This window comes from Podarcis bocagei, assembly GCF_964188305.1.
Source record: "Podarcis bocagei genome assembly, chromosome: 2".
In the NCBI taxonomy this organism is placed as follows: domain Eukaryota; kingdom Metazoa; phylum Chordata; class Lepidosauria; order Squamata; family Lacertidae; genus Podarcis; species Podarcis bocagei.
In genome coordinates, this window is record NC_138126.1 from 49,377,658 (window position 1) to 49,401,027 (window position 23,370).

The following is a 23,370-nucleotide window of genomic DNA, read 5'->3' on the forward strand; positions in this document are numbered from 1 at the left end:
TTGACACTACCTTCACTTACTGCATTTATACAGTAATTGCTCTGGTTTAGCTGGCTTGTTCTTATTCAAGAGTGAAGCTTCTGGAATGAATTCCTTATTTGGCTTGGCCATTTCAGTAAGACAAAGTGGGTAAGTTGATACCTTTCTTTGGATTAGATGTTAGTGAAAGTGTACAAATTTTTGCAGAAGCTGGGAATTTTGTACACTCTCTTGCCAATAAAATATGGTCTTATAAATCGCCTTATCTACTTTGTGCTCGTTTTTTGGATCCACAATTATGTGGCAAATGTTTCATTTTCGGTGGGCAAAATGTATACATGTTGAGTAATGAACACAGAGCTCTTTCCCTGGAGTATTCTGCTTAGTGATGTCTCAGAGGTTGTAATGTTAAGTATTCTTATTTGGAAGTCAGCTTAATTGAATTCAGTGGGGCTTACTACCAAGTAGTAGTGTTCACGATCACAGTGCTAGTACTTCTCCAAAAGTGGATGCAACTGTCACCACTGATTTTTATCCAGAAACAATATTGAATGTTAAATGCAATAAAATAAGAAACTGGCAATGGAGTACCATATTTTTTGCCCTATAGGACGCACTTTTTCCCCTCCAAAAATGAAGGGGAAATCTGTGTGCGTCCTATGGGGCGAATGCAGGCTTTCGCGGAAGCTTGGAGAGCGAGAGGGGTCGGTGCGCACTGACCCCTCTCGCTCTCCAGGCTTCAGGAAGCTATCAGCAAGCCTGGGGAGCCCGCGGGAGTTCCTGCAGGGCTCCCTGGGCTGCGGATAGCAGCCTGCTGCACGGAGCGCGGGGTGTGCCGAAGCAGAGCGCCCCGCGCTTCGGGCAGACATCCGCAGCCCCACAAGCTCGGGGACAGCGGGGAGGCACAGCGCCGCCATCCCACTGTTCCTCGACCTGGTTTGGAGGCTGGCGCTAGGGAGAAGCGCACTTCTCCCCAGCGCCAGCCCCACAAGCTCGGGGGACAGCGGGGAGGCGGAGCGCCGCCATCCTGCTGTTCCCCGACCTGTTTGGGATTCCCCGACCTGGTTTTGGGGGGGAAATAAAGGGGGGAAAATTCCTTTATTTCCCCCCCAAAAAACTAGGTGCGTCCTATGGGTCGGTGCATCCTATGGGACGAAAAATACGGCACTTTAAATGCAACATTAACAAATCCCACTGCAGTAGAATTAAGGACTGGATTCAGTTACAAAAACAAGCACACTTATACACAAAAGTTGAGTATCACTTATAACTATAGTGACAGTTTAAGAGAGGGAAAATGGAAGCGCCATTTAGGAAGTAGCAGGTGTCCCTGCTGCCCTGCCCCTCCCAGTAAGAACCAGTTATTCAGTGTTCAGTCGGAAGTCGGGTAAGTGCTGCTGCCCCACCATGCTAGCCATGCACTTAGGAACAAGCCAGTCCAGTCCAAAACATTTTGCTGCCTGAAGCAAAGGACAAGATGGCAACTTCCCATCCCATGTGCAGAAGCTAACTTGTTCGGACAGTGATGATGGGATGGCATCCCCCACTTCACCTGAAGCAACAAGTTTGCTTAGATGGGTTAAAACAGCACATGTAGGATGTACAACACTGTCTACCCATAGAGAGGGGGATAACTGAAGGTCTGTGGAGGAATAGCCAGGAGACAAATGCCACCATCCCCAACATCTGAGGAGGTTGTTTCACTCCACCTAATGATCATAATCATAATCATAATTTATTCCCTGCCCACCTTGCTGCGTTTCCCAAGCCACTCAGGGCGGCTTCCAACAAAATATGGGGAGAATGTTCTTAATAGTCATAGTGCATGAATGCAAAACCTAGCTGTCTATTGTTCCCAGAACCTCTGGATTTCTACCATTGTTGTCACTCTAAATGCTTAGAAAATAAAAAGGAGTATGGGATCAGATTGACACCCAATCCAATGAGCCCTACAGCTTTAGACTTAATCACTAGAAAAAATTGTATAGATACTTTGTACCAAAGCATAATATGTTATTCATAATTAACTCCATATGAAGCTGCAGCATTTTGAATGACTATATCTAAATAACTGAGCAACTGAGACCTAACCGTCAGAGATAGTTAAAACAAAAATCTCTGACTTTGTGGTCCTTATTTGTGACCCCCTATTTGGAAAACCCACATATGCACTTAGGTGAGGTGGTAAACGTTGCACTGATGAAGAAGTAGACCATTCACATGATTTTGAGAATTTCTTAATCAAACCTTGGCACGTAGGAAGAAGGGAAAGTGTGGAAAACGTCAGGGAAGAAAGCAAGCAAAGGTACCCATTAAAGCCTGCTGTTATGTTAGGATATGTAGGCAGATGTGTAATTGTAGAAGGAAATAAAGAATTAAGGGAAATTACTCTCATAGCAACATAACGAGTAATTTTGTGGCATTAGAAATACTACACGTAGCACATAGGCGAAACCTAAATATCAAATGTAAAAATATACTCTTCTTACCTGTATTCAAGTCTCCCGATAAATCTGATTTCAGTAAATTTCAGTAAAAAAGTATTTTATGTCTCATAGAAGCTAAATCTAGCATCTTGTCTTCAGGCTCATTGTTCCTTTCTCTCCTCCTCCTTTTCGCAAGACCACATTCTGTGCTTTGTAAATGCAAACCTACTGCTTTGCGTCTCTTGCCCTACTTTCCACTTCATCTCTGTGCTCATCTCCCACTCTTTCCCCTCTAAGTTATTAACTGACTTTATTCCTTCAAGCCCTTTCTCTAAATTTGTTTTGTTCCATAGAACCTTTATTGAACTGGTATGAACACCTGCTCTGCCACCTATGCTGCTAGTTTGCAGTGGTTTCATTGGGGCTTCTTAGCTATCTCCTTGTTCCATTTCCCTTTTCAAGCACTTGCCTTCATATTAGGCCAAGCGAACAAGACCTCTGCTATTTCTGAGTCCCTTCCCATCGCAATACCTAGCACGCACTTGGGAGCCAAACAAATGTTGAATGAAAATGATAATTTTAAATGCATATTTTTGCCACTAGCATTTTGTCATGCCACTAGCATTTAAAGCAGGGGTGAGGAACCTTTTGAAACCAAGAGCCACATTCCCTTCTGGGCAACCTTCCAAGGGCCACATGTGGGCAGGGCCAGAGAGAAAAGTGGGCAGAGCAATGAATATAAAATTTGCCTTTGTACGGGAGGCTAGTTTCTATACACCAGGCATAGGCAAACTTGGCCCACCAGATTTTTTGGAACTACAACTCTCATGATCCCTAGCTAACAGGACCAGTGGTCAAGAATGATGGGAATTGTAGTCCCAAAACATCTGGAGGGCCGAGTTTGCCTATGCCTGCTATACACGCTCCCACAACCCTGCCTAGCATCCATCAAGAAAAGCAAAAGACATGATTACAGTTCGAGGAGACATTCCAAGCTGGCAGAAACATGGAGGGTGAGAAGCAGGCCTAGTGAGGGATGTGGCCTAGGGAGAGATCTGAGGGTCAGATAGAGGGACGTGTAGGTCTGCATTTCACCCCATGACCTAAGGTTCCCCACCATTAATACAAAGTGTCTTTGTAAATGCATTTGTTTCCTCTGCTAAATGTGTTTTAAGAGCTTTTTTCCCCTTTTTCATAAGATGCATTAGACTTCAGAAGTCACATTGTTGCACCAAATTATGTATGCAATGGAAACATTTTGTTAATTAAAGCCAAGGTCTTTAATCCTGAAAAATGATCCAGGACAGGGGAAGTAGCTGAGAGTTTCTGTTATTGGATCACGTCCTTAAATTGTTACCGTAAAATCTGTTAATGTAGTATTTTAAATACTTTCCTGTCTGCTTGACATGTGATGACCGCACACAAGTCTATATGTTTCTGGCTGTAGATCAGTGATGGCTTGCAAAAAAACGTTTCCTGTTCTGCCTGTCTATCAGTCCGTTACATTTTTTTCATATTACTTTTAGGAGGCGAAACCTAGATACATATTAATTCTTCACATTTATTTTCTAAAAAAATAACTTTGTGTCCAAAGCATACCTATGTAAAAGCAGAGACCTACAAAAATATTATCTATTATAAACTCCTGAACTGAAATAAGATTTTATGCACTAAATACTTGACAGACTTATCCCAGATCCTAAAACAGAGCTATATAGCCTTTCTCCTGTAGAGAATAAAATCTGTTTAACGAAGCTAGTTAAGCATTCATTCAAATTACAAACGGTTGAGAAAATTATTTTATTGAATGTATTTGTAGTCCACCCTTGCACCCAGGGGTTGCAGGGCAGCGAACAACAGGTATTTAAATCCCAATTAACATTAAACATTTGATAAAAACCAAGCAGCATCATTACATTAAGAACAATCACATATAAAACAGGCAGTAGAAGTGGATATAAAATGATACCATGCATTTCATTCCTTTCACACAAGCCAGGGCAAAGAGGTGCGTGTTTACCTGTTGAATGAATTAAAATACTGTAGAAGTAAGGGAGGCTACTCCAAAACTGTGAAGCCGTTCCAGATAAGCTCTTCTCCAGGTCCCTGCAGTGTAGATCTTGCTCTCTGAGGGGACTACCTTTACACTCTGAGGGGCTTCCTTTACAGGTCTTAACAGCCAGGAAGGCTGATATGGGAACAGGTATTCTTTAAGATACTTGAGGCCCAAATCATTAAAGGCTTTATTTTATCATCACATGAATCAGGCCCAGAATACCACTGGCTGTCAGTGCAAATCAAATCTACACTTCCAGGTGTCATAAGAAAGCTGCAGAGATAGTGTGGGATAGTGGGCACCCCGGAAATGATCTCTTTCAGCTTCTGCCTTCTGGAAGAAGGTACAGGGTTATAAAGACTAGGACTAGCCGCCTGAGAAACAGTTTCTATCCAAATGTGATTTTGGTTTTAAACATAGTGTAAGGTAGTCTCTGGGGATGCGGGTGGCGCTGTGGGTTAAACCACAGAGCCTAGGGCTTGTCGATCAAAAGGTCGGCGGTTAGAATCCCTGCGACGGGGTGAGCTCCCGTTGCTCGGTCCCTGCTCCTGCCAACCTAGCAGTTCGAAAGCACGTCAAAGTGCAAGTAGATAAATAGGTACCGCTCCAGCAGGAAGGTAAACGGCGTTTCCATGCGCTGCTCTGGTTCGCCAGAAATGGCTTAGTCATGCTGGCCACATGACCCGGAAGCTGTACACCTGCTCCCTCGGCCAATAAAGCGAGATAAGCGCTGCAACCTCAGAGTAGGTCACGACAGGACCTAATGGTCAGGGGTCCCTTTACCTTTAAGGTAGTCTCTATGGTAGTATATTGTATTTAATTATGGGGTATCAGAGTTTTTAGGGGGCTAAGCAGGCTGGGATAGCTGGGATAGCAGGCTTGTTTGTTTTTGAATGTCTGATCTAGATTTTTTCAATTTCGTTGTTCTGTATCAGACAATGACAATAAAGATTATTGTAGCATTATTGTAGCAAACTCTTTTAATTTTTTTTTTGCTATATGTGAGTGACCAGGAGCCCCTTTTCATACCCCAGCTACCACATTCAGCAGCAGTTATAATATCTATGTCATCCCCTCCAACATTTCTCCGATGAAAACAGGGACGTCCCATTCCATAATGATAATTTTACTATTTATATACCCCACACATCTTACTGGGTTGCCCCAGCGCTCTGCTCTGGGCAACTTCCAACATATATAAAAACGTAATAAAACATTAAACATTTTAAAAAACTTCCCTATGCAGGATTGACTTCAGATGACTCGGGTCGGATAACTCCAAAATAGGGACATCCTAAGGGAAAGCGGGATGTTCTGGGATCAAATCAGAAACTGGGATGGCTTCTCTAAATCTGGAACATCCCTGGAGAATAGGAACACTTGGAGGGTCTGCCATGTCATTTTCATAGGTGACCCACATAGTGTACAGTACAATAGCCCAGTCTAGAGGTTACCAGCACATGGATTAATGTAGGTGGACTATCCTGGTCTAGAAGAGGCTGCATGATCAGCTTGAGCTGGGCATAGGCACCAAGATATCCAATGGCAAAGATGGCACCAGGTTTCCTTCTCTGTGGGCAGGCTTCGCTCCCTGTCTTTGGGAGAGAGTATCTTGTAGGTGATACAATTAAGCCTATCTTATGGACCACAAGGCTGCAGCTCCAGAAGAAGGAAAAACAGATGTTGGAAAAGGAGAGGAGAATATTATAATTCATATATTTTATTCTACATTAACAATTTAAAAAAATATTTTAGTATTAATGTTTCACATTGCAATGTAATTGGGGAGGGGGAGAGGAAATGTTCTTTTTAAACAAATGGGACTGAGGAGGTTTTAGGACTCCATGCTCTGTTTTGCGTAGGCTTTGCTTTTAATTTGTAGCATAGCTCATTTTGGATTCACTTTGTTCTAGCTTGCTTTATTTTAATACTAATTTTTTAAAAGGAAATTAGACACTGAGAAGAACCAAGCCAAGGCATCCAAAATCAACTTTAGAATTAAAACGTTTTTTCTCAGTTATTAAAAAATACTGTGTAAGTGAAAACAATATTGAAAACATTGACCTGTGTTTATATTACCAAGGTTTCATAAAAATACTGCAAATAAACCTCTGAATGTCCCCCCCCCCTTCCTCATCGTATTTTAAAACAAATCCTTAAGAGGTACTTTCCATTAATGGTCGTAATGTCATTTTATCATTACCTGCAAATTCCAAAACACCGTTTTGTCTTAAAACTCGATAATGAAGGTTATTTCTTTTAGTACTTAAGCTTCTATAGGATCATAAAGCTTGTCTGCAGGTGAGATTTAGTTAAATCCTTTGAATATTTAAGAAGCATTCCTGAACCTTTCGCCAAAAAAGTGACAAGATTAGCACGTAAAAGTTTATTGACAGGATGCATAATTGAAAAGATTGCGTGTGAAAGTTTTTAATGATTTTTAATAGATATAGTGGCAGTTTTAAATGCTGTGATTATACCTATTTATTGAAATACCAAAGGATTATGTGAAGTCATTTTCATAGGTAATAGTGCAACAGCACTGCAACCAAAGCAGGTGGAGATTACATCTTAGCAATGCATATGGTGTTCAGCTTGTCTGGTCTTGTCAGCTGCTTCCATGCTGGTGAGAAATAAAATTAACACCACGCCAGCTGCTTGTTATCAGGTAAATTAATAATATAATATAATATAATATAATATAATATAATATAATATAATATAATATAATATAATATAATATAATATAATATAATATAATATAATATAATATAATATAATATAATAAATATAATGTGTGTTTGTGTTGATTTAAACTTTTTTAAAAGACCTGATATTGAATAAAAAAATATATCCTTCATATATACATGCAAATCTTAAACTTTGTTGCTTTTTCAGTTATTTATTAAAAGTTTATCTATTTACCACAAAGGTTAAATCCAAATGCCTTAACTCTATGTCTGTGTAAACAAAGCAGGTAACAGTGCCCTATTTCTATGTAACCAACTTGTGAAATAGTTTGCATAGTTTCACTTAAATACTAATAGATTAGCTATGATAATTTCAAATTAACTTACTTAATTGCACACATTACTATTATTACTATTGTTATTGAAAAAATTATAATGCCCATCATCACAAGATCTCAGCGCAATTCACCGAATAAAATGCAAGGTACAAACACAAGTAAATAGTTAAAATGAAAACAGCAAAACAATAACCCCCCTTTCCCACAAATCCATGTAAAAGGCTGTAGAATATTAATCAGCCAAAGGCCTGATTAATAAGGAACATTTTTATGTGGTGCCTAAAAATACACAGTGGTACTTCTAGTTACGAACTTAATTCGTTCAGGAGGTCCGTTCTTAACCTGAAACTGTTCTTAACTAGAGGCGTGCTTTTGCTAATGGGGCCTCTTGCTGCTGCTGTGCCGCCGGCACATGATTTCAGTTCTCATCCTGGGGCAAAGTTCTCAACTCAAGGTAAGTCTTCCAGGTTAGCAGAGTTTGTAAGCTGAAGCGTTTGTAACCTGAGGCGTTTGTAACTCGAGGTACCACTGTATAATGAAGGTGCCAAGCGACCCTCCCTGTTCTTGTTTTACCACCCTCCAGGCCTCCTGTGGAGGAGGCACATGAAGAACGGCCTCAGATTTATGCAGAGTCTGGGATGGTTTATATAGGGAGAGGTGGGTCCTTGAGGTCCTTGCAGTAAATCCTCTGAGAATCACTAAGAATACTCTCAATAAAGTGTGCGCAGGAGTAGAGTTGTCTGCTGCCAAGGTGCTCGGCCTTCGTTGGTACCCTGAACGTGACTCTTAACTCCTTAAGCTTTGTTTACAGCTGTCTTACTCAGTATTGCACTCAGCACACACTTTGCTCCTTAAGCCCACATGTGGCTGATGTGTGGCAGAAATCTTAGCTTCCTACCTCTGGTTACTTAACAAAAGCACCTTTTGTTTTGTAAATGCCTCCTTTCTCATCCAACATTTGGCCTTCCCCTTTTATTTAGGGAACCCCTCCCTAAGGAAACAGAACCTTTGAAGGCCCTTCATCCTGCCCAGACTCCCTGGTATTCAGTCTGCCTGTTCTCCGTGGGTCACTCCAGGACAGGTTACTCCAACTCTGGATAGCCTTTTCTTTCTACCTCCATGTAGCTCAGTATTGTCCATGCTGGCTGGCAGTGGCTTGCCAGGATTTCCAAGAGGGAGCCTCCCCAAGCCAGAAGGGAGGGGAGAGGCAGCAGAGAATCTGGTGTGGTGCAAACAGAGCAGCAGATATCTGCTGTGCTTGCGCCGCGCTGACCTCACCACCTCACCCCTCCCAGTATGCACAGTGATGTGGCTGATGGGAGGCCAGCGGCATGGAAGATTCCAATGCTAGCCACTCACCTGTTAATATGTGCCAATTTTGCATTTATTTCTATGAATCAAAAAGCAACAGGAAGATCTTCTTGGATGTGAAAGGGAATGGTGGAGAAGAAATGTCATCTCTTATATTTTTATTGAAATATATGAGCGCAAAGTTCTCAGTTACTGAATCCGAATCTTGCTGCCCCCTCCAACCAAAGCTGCTGTTATGAAGCTATCAGGCTTTTACACCAGCAGTAACATCCCTTTTCTGCTATCTTCAAGCTATGTGCAGAGCTTCATGTCTAAAGGTATTTATGAATCAGTGGAGATGCCTATACTTTGCAGCATATGCCCTTTACATCTGCGAATAACATTTTTAGACCTGTTGTCTTGGATAAATTTTGTGTCATGTTTAGAAACGTCTCCAAGAGAAAGGAGATGTAAATGTATTGAAATAAGCAAATGACAGAGGGGAATAACGTTTCAAATTAATGTTTCTGGTGTACATGGCATAATAGAATCGTAACGAAAGAGCATGGCCAAGCTCTCACTTCTAATTGCATGTTTTCAGTTCATTCTTTTTGGTTGTCTTGTCCCCATCGTTTTAAGAGTACAGCTTACTGGATGTAAAATGTGCAGTGGCTCTAGTATTCCACAGGGTGTCATGAGGTAGTTGTTAGAACCGCTATTAGCGCAGAAAGGAAATGAACATGGTCTACCCTCTTCTGAACACTAACAAGTGTTCTGTTTCTAGATTCAGGTAGGTAGCTGTGTTGGTCTGACACAGGCAGAAAAAAATATATTAAAAAATTCTCCAGTAGCACTTTAGAGACCAACTAGGTTTGTTCTGGGTACCCAGAACAAACTTAGTTGGTCTCTAAGGTGCTACTGGACAATTTATTCCTTTTTTAATTTAAGCGTTCTATTTGGCAGTGTAGTGTGCACTATAAAACAACTGGCTCTTAGCTCTTTAGCATGTATTCTCTTTTTTTCTGCATAATATGAACACACATAAATGAAAGCATTACTGTGGACAGATCCTTTCCCAGGGCAGAGCCTTCCACCTTCTCACACAATATGCACAGGTTTAGTCTGTTCCCCTCTATAACCCAGGGTAGCAGTGGCCCCTGAAACTTGCTTTATTTGTTTGTTTAGCTTTTAAAAGGCACTTGGTCAAAGATAGGATGTTACTTGAGCTGCTGCGACACAAGTTTCTCCTTGTATACAGAGCACTGCTATATGCCAACTGAGACGGATGCCTTACAGCACAATTCTGTTGGCCACGTGGCCACGCTCCATTTGTTTTAGTGATGCTTAAGCATTGCATAACTGCAAGCTACCCCACTTGAATAACTGGGGTCATGTTGGAAAGGGATAAGGTGAGGAGAGTTCAGGAAATATATTTACTCAAAGCCGGTCAGTGATACTCACGGTGAAAAGGAATGCTAATTATTTTCATTGCTCTCAAGTTGCACAGTATAAAGAGATATGCCATTTCATACTTACTTGACCTGATTCATGCCAAAGATTCTTTCCTCTTAAGAGCCTGCTGTTGAGTGTTGATTACAGAGGACCAAATCATATGCTGGCTTTGCACTAGTGGAATCCTTAGGTCAGCTGTCATCTCCATTTCATTTTCTGTGATTGTTACAATGATAGAGGAAGCAGCAGCTGAAGGCTTGCCCTCTGCCTAATTAACATGCTGCAAAGGGTTACCAGAAACACCCTCCTGAAAGGTATCAATCACTCATCTTAAGCACTTGCATTTCCCTTCCGTGCAACGATGCAACAGCTCTGCGCTGAATGAGTTGCAGTGCTGTGTTAGATGTTTGTTGCTGCAACAAATCATATTTTAAACCCCCATTATTGAACTGAAAATCCTATTTCGGTCTTCTCTTGAAGACAGTACCAAGGTATGATGCAGAATGCAGATCTCCACTATTTGAATTGGGTGTAAGGTCTGCACAATAAGGATATTTAAAAGTATGTTATCAGCAGCAGCAGCTTCATAGTTAAATAGTGATTGAATATTTAAATAAATTAAGCTAACAAGCTTTCTTTCAAGGTGATCTAGCAAAGTCAGATCCTACTTCAAAACAGCTTTTCAGCAAGGGGGAAAGGTAAAAAAAAAATGGCTTAAATGTAAGTTTACGTAGGCCAGCTCCACATGACTGTTCTGATCCTATACTGCATGCAGAGGCAAACTCTGGCCCTCCAGATGTTCGGGACTACAGTTCCCATCATCCCTGACCACTGGTCCTGTTAGCTAGGTATGATGGGAATTGTAGTCCCGAACATCTGGAGGGCTGGAGTTTGCCTATGCCTGCTATACTGAGTCAAGCCCAGACCCACCACACTTTAGGCCTGGTTTAATGTGGGCTTGTCCCCCCCCCCCCGCTTTATCACTGTCAACTTCCCTTTCCCTACCCAAAGATACTCACAGGAAACAATGGCTTATGTTGATGCTCCGATTAGTTCCTAGATACGTAATTGCTACAAATATGACATATGCAGTACCATCTAGCTCCCCTGGAACCATGGAAAAGCTAGTTCTCATTGTACCCTTGATTCCTGGGTGCTCCTGTATGCTGCCAAACACCCTTGTAGCAGCATCTAGTGCCTAATAGAAGTTCTGTCATGAACCATCCTACTCCCCTTTTAGGGAGGTTTTGGTAGGAAAAAGAGGATATAGGAACCTCTGCATCCTAAAGCAAATGTATGTTATTAGGAGCATGCTAACCAGTCCTTTTTTTCTAGAAAAATAGGTGCCGGTAATCACCATAAAGTTGTTACAGTAAGCGCCACACTTTTTAACAACAGCAAAAAAGAGGTGCTAGGACTGTGTAGCCTTGAGTACCTCCTGAAAAAAAAGCGCTGATGTTAATGCTTAAACAAATCTAAAACAAATCAGTTGTAAGCATACATTGGAAACTCGCATTAAGGATTGAACTGAGTGAGGTTGCCTTCCACTGAGATCTTTCTGTTTTGTTGGCTGTTGGAGATTCACAGAGGTTAAAATCAGAACTGAATGATTTCAGACTATGAATATTTCAGTAATGTGTCTGCTGTATTTTAAACCTCCCCCGCCCCACACAACAAGTGTTCATGAATTGCCTACTTTTGCCAACAGAGCTTGCCATTCTAAAGCCTCCTTTTCATAATCAGTACTGAGTAATCTTGCATTCTTTGTTTTAAAGATTGAAAATCTTCAGGAGCAACTTAGGGATAAAGACAAACAGCTAACCAATTTGAAAGACAGAGTGAAGTCGTTGCAGACTGATTCCAGTAACACAGACACGGCTCTAGCAACATTGGAAGAAGCTCTATCAGAGAAGGTATGGTTTTGTTGAACACGTCCTTTTAGGAGCAGGTTCTGAATGTTGTAGCTGCTAGTTCGATTGCACGAATAATTGCGCACAACAATTCTGCTCTTGGGGGCAGTATTTGCACTGCATGGTTAGGGAGTCCCAGTGCCAGTTTTGGTGGGTAGGGGGATTTATGAACAATCAGACATCATGGAAGCTACTGCTGGAACATTTGTAAGTGTCCAGACACTGTAAGTGTGAAGAGGATTAGCCCCTGTTGCGTCCTTGCTCAAATTAAGCTGCAGTTACTTTTGTGTGCTAACAATTTGAGATAACTGTGGTATTGCTGGAAATAAGCAGTTGAATGTGCCCGATACAGAGCTTTCAGCCACTGCAATTTAGTTCTTGCTTGCTTTTGTGATAAAATGCATGTAGATTAGGCCTGTAAGGGGGATAGATATATACACCAGGAATGCTTGCCAATGCAAATAATACTAGAAAGGATACATTGTTGGGATTTCATCATGTTAGTGGTTAATCAAAGACAACATGGTGTATTAGGGTCTTTTAACATGTGTTTTCAACATCTAGCTCAAGCAGATTACAGTTCAATTAATCTTCGTTTTGTGCTTTAGAATTATGTTGTTTAACATTTAATAAAATATAAAAATTAAAGCATGATTAACAGCACAAATGCTTTTGGGATCATGCTTGTACTATTTGGGAAGGAAAATATTTTTAAACATTTTAAAGAAATGTCCGTAAGCCATAACTTTATACGACAGCTTCCTATTAAAATAGAGGATGGCCAGACAATTTCACTGAATTTTGGGGAAGCTACTTTCCATACCAAACTTTGGAGAGACAACAAATAGAATCAGTTTATCCACAAGAACATTAAAATCAGAGATGTGGCAAATATTTAAAATATGCAACCCTCTCAAAAATGTACCCCCCTTCTGTTCAGTTTGATCAACTTCATTTTGTGTACGGTTGGGCCAAACTTGAAAAGGTGCTGGAACACCTGATTTGTTACCTGGCTAGCTTCCCTACCCTCCCTGATACTCCTTCCCCAAGAAGCAAAAGCATTTTGCTTCTTGTCTCCGCAGCCCCAGTCCCTTTGGGGCCAGGTACAGCCTTCTAGGCCCCTCTCTCTGACCCTCAAGAGTCTCCCAGATCACACACCCTCCTGAGATACCCACAAACGCGCTACCCCTTCTTTGCATCCACCTTGAATGTTTTCATCTGGAAGGAAAGTGTCCCTGAATTCTGATAATGCTTCTTGTTGGCCCGGATGGAGGCTGTAGAGGGGTGTTTGAGTGTAAAGAAACTATAGCCTGCTGTACAAAGGGAAGTCATCCCACATTAGTTGCTCTGCCCACTTTTACCTCTGGTCTCAACCACCAAAGGTGTGTGGTCCCTGGAAGGTTGCCCACAAGGGAATGCGACCCTTGGTCTGAAGAAGGTTCCCCAACCCTGCCCTACGGCAAGGATTTTTTCTTTCTTGTAAAGTGGGACAATTGAAAGGGAGTGTGGGGAGTGAGGAATCAAGGGTCTGGGCCAAATTAGTCTCAAAACACACCATTTATTTCAGGCCAGCTTATAGAGGGAGTAGGGAGGCTTTGAGAGGGATGGGAGATTAGACTGCTTGAGCGTTCTAGTCAAACACTGAAATGGATTGCACACTTAAAAAGCCTTATTGTTTTGGGGGGGCCTAGCATGCAGGTACTCACCCATACCTAACAGCAGAAGTTCCGTGCCTAACTGGAAACTTGTGCTGCCCATATAAACACTAAAGTGCCACATTTCCTCATGCCTCACTCTCCTACATGAAGTTTCCATGGCTGTGGACTCTACTGCCCATATCTGTTGTTGTTTTTTGCAATCTTAAGTATAGCACTAATGAGAGAGAGAGAGGCTGTTCACTTAGAACAGTTATGGCCAGACTTGACCCTCCAGCTGTATTGGGACTACAGTTCCCATCATCCCTGACCACTGGTCCTGTTAGCTAGGGATGTTGGGAGTTGTAGTCCCAAAACAGCTGGAGGGCCAAGTTTGGCCACCACTGACTTATAAGCTACAGTGAGAGAGAAGGTGAAGGTGAAGACCAACAACTTCCATGAAGGGTGGTTTGGGACTGAGGGTATTGAAACTGGAGCAGGAGCAGAGCTGTTAAAGGAACGGTCTGAATTAACTTTCCAAATAAGCATAGCATTATTCTCTTCCCCATTCCACAATCTGTGGAGATGTCAGGGCAAGGATATCCATCGTGAGGGTCAGCCTGCCCACGAGGCAGTCTGAGGCAGCTGCCTTGGGTGGTGGAATCCCATGAGGTGGAGCTCCTGTGGGTTCCCTGGCTGCCCCTGCCAGAGGAGAGAAGAGAAACAGTGAAGGCAGCTTGAGCCAAGATCTCATGAGATCTCACAGAAATCTCATGAGAGCTCACAGAACTCTTGTGAGATTTTGCCGGAAGCTGCTGTGCGATCTTGGTAAGCGAGGTTTTTGTGAGAGCGTGAGGCTGCTGAGGAGGCAGCACCCTCAGTTTTGCCTCAGGCAATGAAATGGGATGGGCTCCTGTGTTCATAGTTAATATCCCCCAGTACCTGTAATGTATGTTCAAGTGTAGGCATTGACTCAAGAGATAATACATGTATGAGAAATCTAGAAACCCTTATTCAATGCTTTAACAAGGCATCTTTCAAAGGCAAAAACAGGAACAGTGGGACAGGGAAAAGAAAACAGGAACAGTTATTCCGACGCTGAGCATCGTTGCTACCTAGGAGCCTTGAATGATTTTCCTGCAAAACTAGCAAACTCTGAGCTTTCAGACAACACAGGAATCAAGTGTATAGGAACCCAGGCTTATCCATGTGGTCCATCTCAATATCCTCACAGGGTGAGATGCGGGTTAGTGTTTTGATAATATCCAGTAATAATCATATGTTAAATGAATACTCTCAAACTCTGTTTGACTTCAAGCGGATGCCTAAAGTATATCTAAATTTGTCAGTGCTGTAATTTGCCTTACTTTAGAAGGTGAACCAGGATTATGTGCAGTTCAGCATTGCTATCAACCTAAGGACTTCCAGTTCTTCTGGGGGGAAAAAAGCTTTTAAAATGCAGTAGCTAATAATACCTGTTCTATATCAACATTCTTATTTCAAGATCTATCTCAAGATCATTGGTCTTAGAGTTGATTATTTTTCTATGTCAAAAAGCTCCAAATGTGTATGCTTGAAAATTCCCTTGACTGAGGCCTTATTACTTGGTTAAATAAATGTCTTCTCTTGAATGTTAAAAATCTCACAATAATATTAAACATTAGTTATATATTTGTACATGTAGCACAATGCCCAGCTTTTCCCATACATAACAGAAAGCACTTTCATGTCATGTACTATATTGTATTACAGTAGAAAAGAACTAAGCTTATTGGAGAAACACAAATATTTGCATTTCCTTTAACTAACTGCTACCTTCTGAAATGAAGCTTACATTTACACCTGAGTACATGATACTAGCTCAGGCTGAGATAGCAGTACAGTGGTACCTCGGGTTACATATGCTTCAGGTTACATATGCTTCAGGTTACATACGCTTCAGGTTGCAGACTCCGCTAACCCAGAAATAGTACCTCAGGTTAAGAACTTTGCTTCAGGATGAGAACAGAAATCGTTATCCGGCGGCACAGCAGCAGCGGGAAGCCCCATTAGCTAAAGCGGTGCCTCAGGTTAAGAACAGTTTCAGGTTAAGAACAGACCTCCGGAACGAATTAAGTACTTAACCTGAGGTACCACTGTATATTGAAAACAGTTGTTTGCCCAGTAGGAAGAGAGAAGAGGGTAGTTGCACTGGAAACGTAAGCTTACATCCTTCTAGGAAAACCATTTATAGATCAACACTCCCTTTTCAAAACTGGTTTACAATGGGATACAGGGAGACGATAATGTGGGTGGGGTAAGGAGTCAAAAGGTCATTTGACAAGGTAGGATGCACAGTTTGTGACCCATCAAGCCAAATGCAACAATTTGCCTGCCCTGCATGGAAACAAACTAGTGGCTCAGCAGATTCACTACTGGTCTAGGAATTCAGAAGCAGAGGGGTGTTCTCTCAAGCACTTGGCAAACCACAGCATGCTGGCTGATAGGCTGTGTTGAACTCGATAGGTCATATTTCTGAAGCCAGACGTACGTGCATTGAGCTGTGTGTGCAGTTTCTTGGATTGTGACCTCATTCTTGATGTTCTTCTAATGACAGCAAATCCAGAATGACTGTTTAAAAGGAATTTCTTATTTGAGCCTCTTACAAGCCCCCATTTGTAGAATGCTAGCAGTTCGAAAGCACCCCCGGGTGCAAGCACATAAATAGGGACCGCTTACCAGCGGGAAGGTAAACGGCGTTTCCGTGTGCTGCTCTGGTGCCGGTTTGCCAGAGCAGCTTTGTCACGCTGGCCACATGACCCGGAAGTGTCTGCGGACAGCGCTGGCTCCCGGCCTATAGAGTGAGATGAGTGCACAACCCTAGAGTCTGGCAAGACTGGCCCGTACGGGCAGGGGTACCTTTACCTTTACCTTTTACTCCCCAGAGAGGCTCACCTGGTGCCTTCATTACATATCTTTAGATGCCAGGTGAAAACATTCATCTTTTGCCAGGCCTTTGGCTAATGTTACGTAGTTTTGCGTTTTTATATTGTAAACCACCCTATGATCCTCAGATGAAGGATGGTGTGTGTGTGTGTGTGTGTGTCACATATTTTCCAAGCTGCTGGTTCAAGTTATAAAGTGTAACCATGTTTTCACTATTTAGGAGAGAATTATAGAGCGATTAAAGGAGCAGAGGGAAAGAGATGACCGTGAAAGGATTGAAGAAATTGAATCCTTTAAAAAAGAAAACAAAGACCTGAAGGAAAAAGTTAATGCTTTGCAAGCAGAGCTAACAGAAAAAGAGGTCAGTGTTTGCAATTAATTGAATATTTGTATTGCTGTGATTCAAATTGCGTATAGTTTTACAGTCACAGAGTGAGATGTTTCAGATGAAAGCAAATATATTTAAATAATTTGGGATGTAATATCTCCAAAGCAACCATATTTCTGGGCTTCCAACTTTTACATATAATTTAATAGTGGCTGGGCTTCAAACATGCCATTCCAGGAAGAGAAACAATTTGGACCCAGCAGAGGCTTCCAGGAATTAAAGGTTACTTCATTTCTGCCCTTATCTTTTTAACTTTGCTTTGCATGACTGTGCTAACTGCAGCTGTAACCCAGGAAGTCCCCGATTCAAAACTCACTTCAGCTATGGACTCACTAGGTGGCCTTAGCCAAGGCATTTTTTTTCCCACCTCACCCCTTCCACTCTCAGCTGCAGATGGCCTTCATAAGACTGACTGTTGTAAGGATTACACAGATAACATATGCAAAGTTCTTTGAATAACATACTGTGGCATGTAAATGATGGCTGTAATGAGAACAATGTCACACTATAATTTTTTCATTGAGCCCCATAGGCGTAGCCAGGATTTTTGTTAGGGGCCAGGCATCTGCTGGGGGGGGGGACGGGACCTTAATTAATTGAGTACTTTCCACGCTTTCCAGTAAATATTGTGTCCCCTTCCCCTTGGTTACGCCCATGCTGATCCCTGCCATCCTGTCCCTTTGAGAACTGATAATAGCAGTAAAGGGGAGATGAGACACATTAAGAAAATTATTGTATAATCGCACCCTGTTGGAAAGAACCAGAGACAAACAAGGCTAAAGTTGTGTTACTATGTTGGTTGGACCTATTCAAAACTATGAACATGCCTCTCAGACTTAATGTGATAGCACTCGAATTATGTCCTGCTCCTGGAGGCTAGTACTTGGGCATGTTTATGAGATTGTTCTTTTGAGGCTGCAGTGGAAATATTTGCTGCTATATATATGTCAGAACCCATGGTTTTTCCACAACTGCGTTTGCAAATGTTTGTTCTGCTTAATGGTTAATAATTAGTGATGTCTTAATATTTCCCCGTTGTGTTGGTGCAGAGGCTGAGACATCTGCATAAATTGGAAGCCCCCTCCCTCTCCCCTGTAAACCGGCAGGTCTGCAACTCCACATAAATATAAGAAGCCCATATTTTGTTGTTGTGTAGGTTTAAAGTGGGTCCACTGCAATTGCTTAGAGAGAGAAGAGCCCCAGTAAAGAATCAAAAGAGGTTCATTGAACTTAATAAATATCCACTACTGTCCGTGATCATCAGTTTACTTTCAGTTAGGCCAGAAGCAGGGTAAGTGGGCAGTGTATACATGTGCCCACAGAGGTGCTATTCTCCTATGCTGTTGATTTCCTCTAAGCTCTTTGCAGCAGGGACTAAACATGGTGTCGGGCTTTCTACCCATGGCTCATTACCTATGTGCTCTGGAACATCATTGCAGCTGTGCTTTAGAGGACGGCACCTCACAGTCTCCAAGCCCGCTGTAAAAGGCTTAGTAGGGATTAAAAATTGGTTCTATGTTTTCTGGTAACCTTCTCTTTCAATTGTCTCTTTTATATATATTACATGTATTTAGTCTAGCTTAATTGACCTCAAAGAACATGCATCATCATTGGCTTCGGCTGGACTGAAAAGAGACTCCAAGTTAAAGTCTTTAGAAATAGCCATAGAGCAAAAGAAGGAGGAGTGTAGTAAGCTAGAAGCACAACTGAAAAAGGTAAATACTAACAACAGATCTTATTTCCAATGCATGCCTGCGTTTCTGCAGTGAAATATGTCATCTGTTAGTTTCAAGTCGAAACTACTGTTAATGAACGGAAATGTGTTTGTTTATTAAGCTTGAAACCTGTTGGCAGTTTTAAAATAATAATACTGTATTACTATTGCCATTTTAAAAATTTGTCTTCAGCAGAAAAGCCATGTAAATATATATGGGAACTTTTTTTTATGTGCAGCATATTTAATCACATTTAGTCTAAATGATTTTGTCAAAATGATTTGGAAATCATGTTAGCACATTTCTACCATACATTGTTTCTCTTTCCTATGTGAGTTAGTATTGTTTATGTTCATCGTTGAAACACAAACTCATGGCATACTTCTTGGTTTCAGCATCATGTTTGCCTTCCACACCTTGTAAACGGGCTCATGTTGCCAATAGATCATTTAAACAAGGGCATAGTCAGGCCAAAGTTAAGCACATTTAACTCTCAATGAAAGTGCAACTTGGAAAAAAAATATCTTTAAATTTGGCTCTTGTGTGGCCCATACATCATTGTGGACAGGTGCTTGCAAAGTGATTAACTATATGAACATTAAATTTGACAAGGCAACAGTGCAAGGTCCCATGTACACCACATGGACAGAAGATTATACTTGTACAATCTTTTGTAAAGTCACAGGCAAAGGGAGAGACAGCCCAGTCCTCATATCTGGGTTGAATTGCCTGATCAGTGCTTGACAGTTCAAGATACGGTAGGTTGCAGCATGCTAAATGTCAAAAAACACACCAAAAGGTAAAAATAATCATATATAAACAACATCAAGATGCAACCCCAAACAGTCCTAACTGGACTGAAATCTGAGATGAAACAACTTACCAAAATCAGTGCATTGCGCATAATATCCAGTGCACCAATGTAGGTTTAACATCCATACAATTCAAGGAGTGTGCGTGCATGTGCGTGCATGCTGCAGTTAAATTATGTGCTGCAACCACCCCTTTCACTCCAGAAGCTAAGGATATATTTGCACTTCATTGCTGGGCGGGTCTGACTCAACACCGTTTGCTGCCTGAAGCAAAAGGACAAGATAGCATCCCTTCCATTCCAGATGAAGAAGGTGACCAGGTTCTCAGTTGAACCTTACTTCAACGCTGCAGGTTGGCTCAGGGGATGCATGCGCAACTGTGTGGCATGCACAGCTTTGTCCCTCAACACCTGCTCCCCAAGGTTGCTGTCATCACAACAATACAAACACAACACGTAGGCTAATAGTAGAGAATATATAATAGAATAATGATATCATTCAAATTATAGGAATAAGCCAATCAAAGTTCATATGTACAATATAACAGAGTGGTAGCGAGGACCGTCAAGCCGTGTGTTCAAAACAGATGTCTAAGGACAGCCTTTCAATAGTCTTTCAAAAGTTTCAATGGAAGACGCCTCAAAAGCCTCAAAAGGACAGTGTCTCCGGACAGTGTCTTCAAGGTTGCTGTCATGGCAGTACTGGCTGTAATAGTGGGCTATGCAATGCTTAGCACATTAAAGAGCCAGATTTTCACAGATGTAACAGATCTCAAGTTTTTATACCAAGTGTTGCTTTTAAAAAATCTGTATTATTCATCAGCCATTGTGAGGGTTTGATTAGCTGCTTGTGCGTGAAAACGTGCTCCCTCAGAGTTTGTGCGCCCCCACAAACCTCCGTGTGTGACGGAGCTCCTCAGACATGTCTGCTCTAGTCACTAGTAGAGTCCGACAGTGGCTGTCTGCGGAAGCGTTTCCAACAAAGAAGTTCCTTAACGGAAACGCGTCTCCTGGACTCACGGCGTGACAGTTTCCTGCGAGGTATGGGTCTCCCTATGGGAGACTCCGATACCTCCCCACTGTTTTCGCTGGAAGCCTCCCTGAGCCCTCCCTCCTGCTCGCATTCCCTCAGAGACCCACTCCTCCCCCTGCTGGTCCCTGCTTCAGCAGTTGAGTCTCTTTCATCCTGCCTGAGTCCCTCCACCACCTGATGCTCTGATGGCAGTTCCCTGACATCCACCTCCCCTCCAGGGCCCCCCTCACCCCCTCCCAATTCCTCCCCCCTGGGAGGTGAAGGGCTAAAACCCCGAAACGAATCTTCCTCATCTTCTGACGTCTCGAACAATTCTCTCCATCGATCGTCGTCCTGGCCAGCTGAATCCTCCTCCTCTTCAGAATCTGGGAACCCCTCCAACTCCTCTTCCTCGTCGGTGGTGGCAAAGTATTCCCTTCGGAACCTCGCTACGGGCTGAGGTTTACGTGGGAACCTCTGATGAAAAGTCTCTATTAAAACCTCGTCATTGACATCCTCTGCCCTAACCCAGGTGTTTTCCGACTCCGGTTCCCCTTCCCACATTACCAAATACTCTACTTGATCTCCCTTCCACCTGGAATCGAGGATCTCCGCTACATGGTAGCTGTGTTCCTTCTCCTCCATTGCTGGTCCCCTAGTGACCCTCCCCTCACTGTCTCCTCTATACGGTGACAGCAACGACCTGTGAAAAACTGGGTGCAGCTTCATGTGGTTCGGTAACCGGAGCCTGAAAGCCACTGGATTGACCTGCTGTATGACTTCAAACGGACCCAGCCTTTTGGGTCTTAATTTCTTACAACCTCCTTTGAATGGCAACCCTTGGGTTGACAGCCACACCTGGTCCCCCACCCTGATGCTTTCACCTTCCCTTCTGTTTTTGTCTGCTTGCCTCTTATATTCCTCCTTAGCCCTGTTTAAGTTGAGTTGGAGCTGGCGATGGATCGCTTCCATTTCTTCCACGAACTGTTCTGCAGCTGGAACGCTCCAGTTCTCCCCCTCCCCCCCTGGGAAGGCTCTGGGATGGCACCCGTGATTAGCCAAAAAGGGGCTCATCCCCGTGGACACGTTCTCTGCATTGTTGTAGGCAAATTCTGCCAACGCCAGCTTCTCCACCCAATCATTCTCTCTGTCATTAACATAACACCTCAAATATTGTTGGAGAACCCCATTTGCTCTTTCCGCCTGCCCGTTGGTTTCAGGATGACGGGCCGTCGAGAAATTAACCTCTACATGCAGTAAGCTCATGAGCTTCCTCCAGAACCTGGAAGTAAATTGTTTCCCTCGGTCTGAAACCACCCTCAAGGGGGCGCCATGCAACCTAAACACATTCTCTACAAACAATTTGGCGGTTTCTTCTGCTGTAACCGCATGTGAGCAGGCTATGAAGTGGGCCATTTTAGTTAACAGGTCTACTACAACCATGATGGCTGTTTTCCCTCTAGACCTTGGCAGATCAGTCATGAAATCTATTGCCACTGCTTCCCACGGTCTCTCAGGTGTGGGCAGTGGTTCTAATAAACCAGCCGGCGCCTGCCTCTCCCCCTTGGCTCTTTGGCATTGTTCACACCCTCTCACATACTCCCGCACATCTTCCCTGACCTTGGGCCACCAAAATTCCCTGGTAACCAGCCACATGGTTTTGTGTTGCCCAAAGTGCCCTGCTGTGGGGCTATCGTGCAGCTGCTTGAGTACTTTCTCCCTCAATTCCCCTTCAGGTATATATAACGCTCCCTTATAATACAATGCCCCATTTCTCTCCTCAAAACCACCGGGTTTGTCTTCCTCCCCTCTGAGATCCCTGAGTTTCCCCTGGGCGTATGCATCCTGCACCGTACCCTCTACCAATTCCCTTTGCCCCACCAAAGTCGCCCCACACACCCAGCGGTCCTCTGGAATGATATGGGTTTCTTCGGGTGCTCCCTCCCCCTCCAAATATTCAGGCTTGCGTGAGAGAGCGTCCGCCCTAACATTCTCTGGGCCTGGCACATAACAAATCTCAAAGTTAAATTTGGAGAACTCTTGGGCCCATCTCAACTGCCTTTGGTTGAGCACTCGCGCCGTTCTCCAGTACTCTAGATTTTTATGGTCCGTGCACACTTGCACTTTATGTTGTGCACCAACTAGCAGATGCCTCCATCTCCGGAACGCCTCATGAATAGCAAGCAGTTCTCGGTCGTACACCGTGTAGTTCCTCTCGGATTTGTTCAGCTTCCGCGAGAAGAAGGCACACGGACGCCACTCCGACTCCTCCTTCCCCGGCTGCAGAAGAAGCACCGCCCCTATGGCTCTGTCAGATGCGTCTGTTTCAACCCTTAGCTTCTTTCGTAAATCCACATGCAGAAGTTGTTCTTCAGAGGCGAAGGCCCTTTTCAGTTCCTCAAACGCTCGCCCCGCCTCCGCCGTCCATACAAACTTCTTCTTACTGCTGAGACAGTCAGTGATGGGCGCCGTCAGATGGGCGAAGTTGCGGATGAACTTACGATAAAAGTTTCCAAACCCTAGGAACCTCTGCACATCCTTCTTGGTTTTGGGTGTTTTCCATTCCAGCACTGCCTGTACCTTGCCGGGATCCATGGCCAATCCCTTGTCTGACAGGCGGTACCCCAGGAATTCCACCTCCTTGGTATGGAACCGACACTTCTCCAGTTTGACCCACAGCCTGTTGGCTTGCAGTCTGCTCAACACTTCTCTGACGTCTCTCACATGTTGCTCCTCATTCTCAG

At 43.1% G+C, this 23,370-nt stretch overlaps 1 protein-coding gene across 10 annotated transcripts in view; it reads left to right on the forward strand.

Moving 5' to 3' along the window:
* ERC2 (ELKS/RAB6-interacting/CAST family member 2) overlaps window positions 1-23,370 on the forward strand; it is a 538,310-nt gene that overhangs the window by 215,982 nt on the left and 298,958 nt on the right. For all 10 annotated transcript variants that reach the window (XR_014005105.1, XR_014005106.1, XR_014005107.1 and 7 more), the window contains 3 exons: window positions 12,007-12,144; window positions 16,921-17,061; window positions 18,663-18,803. Coding sequence is in view for 3 of the 10 variants with exons in the window: in XM_081184043.1 (XP_081040169.1) it covers window positions 12,007-12,144; window positions 16,921-17,061; window positions 18,663-18,803 (420 nt within the window). In the remaining 7 variants the exon portion in view is untranslated. The remainder of the gene's footprint in view (window positions 1-12,006; window positions 12,145-16,920; window positions 17,062-18,662; window positions 18,804-23,370) is intronic.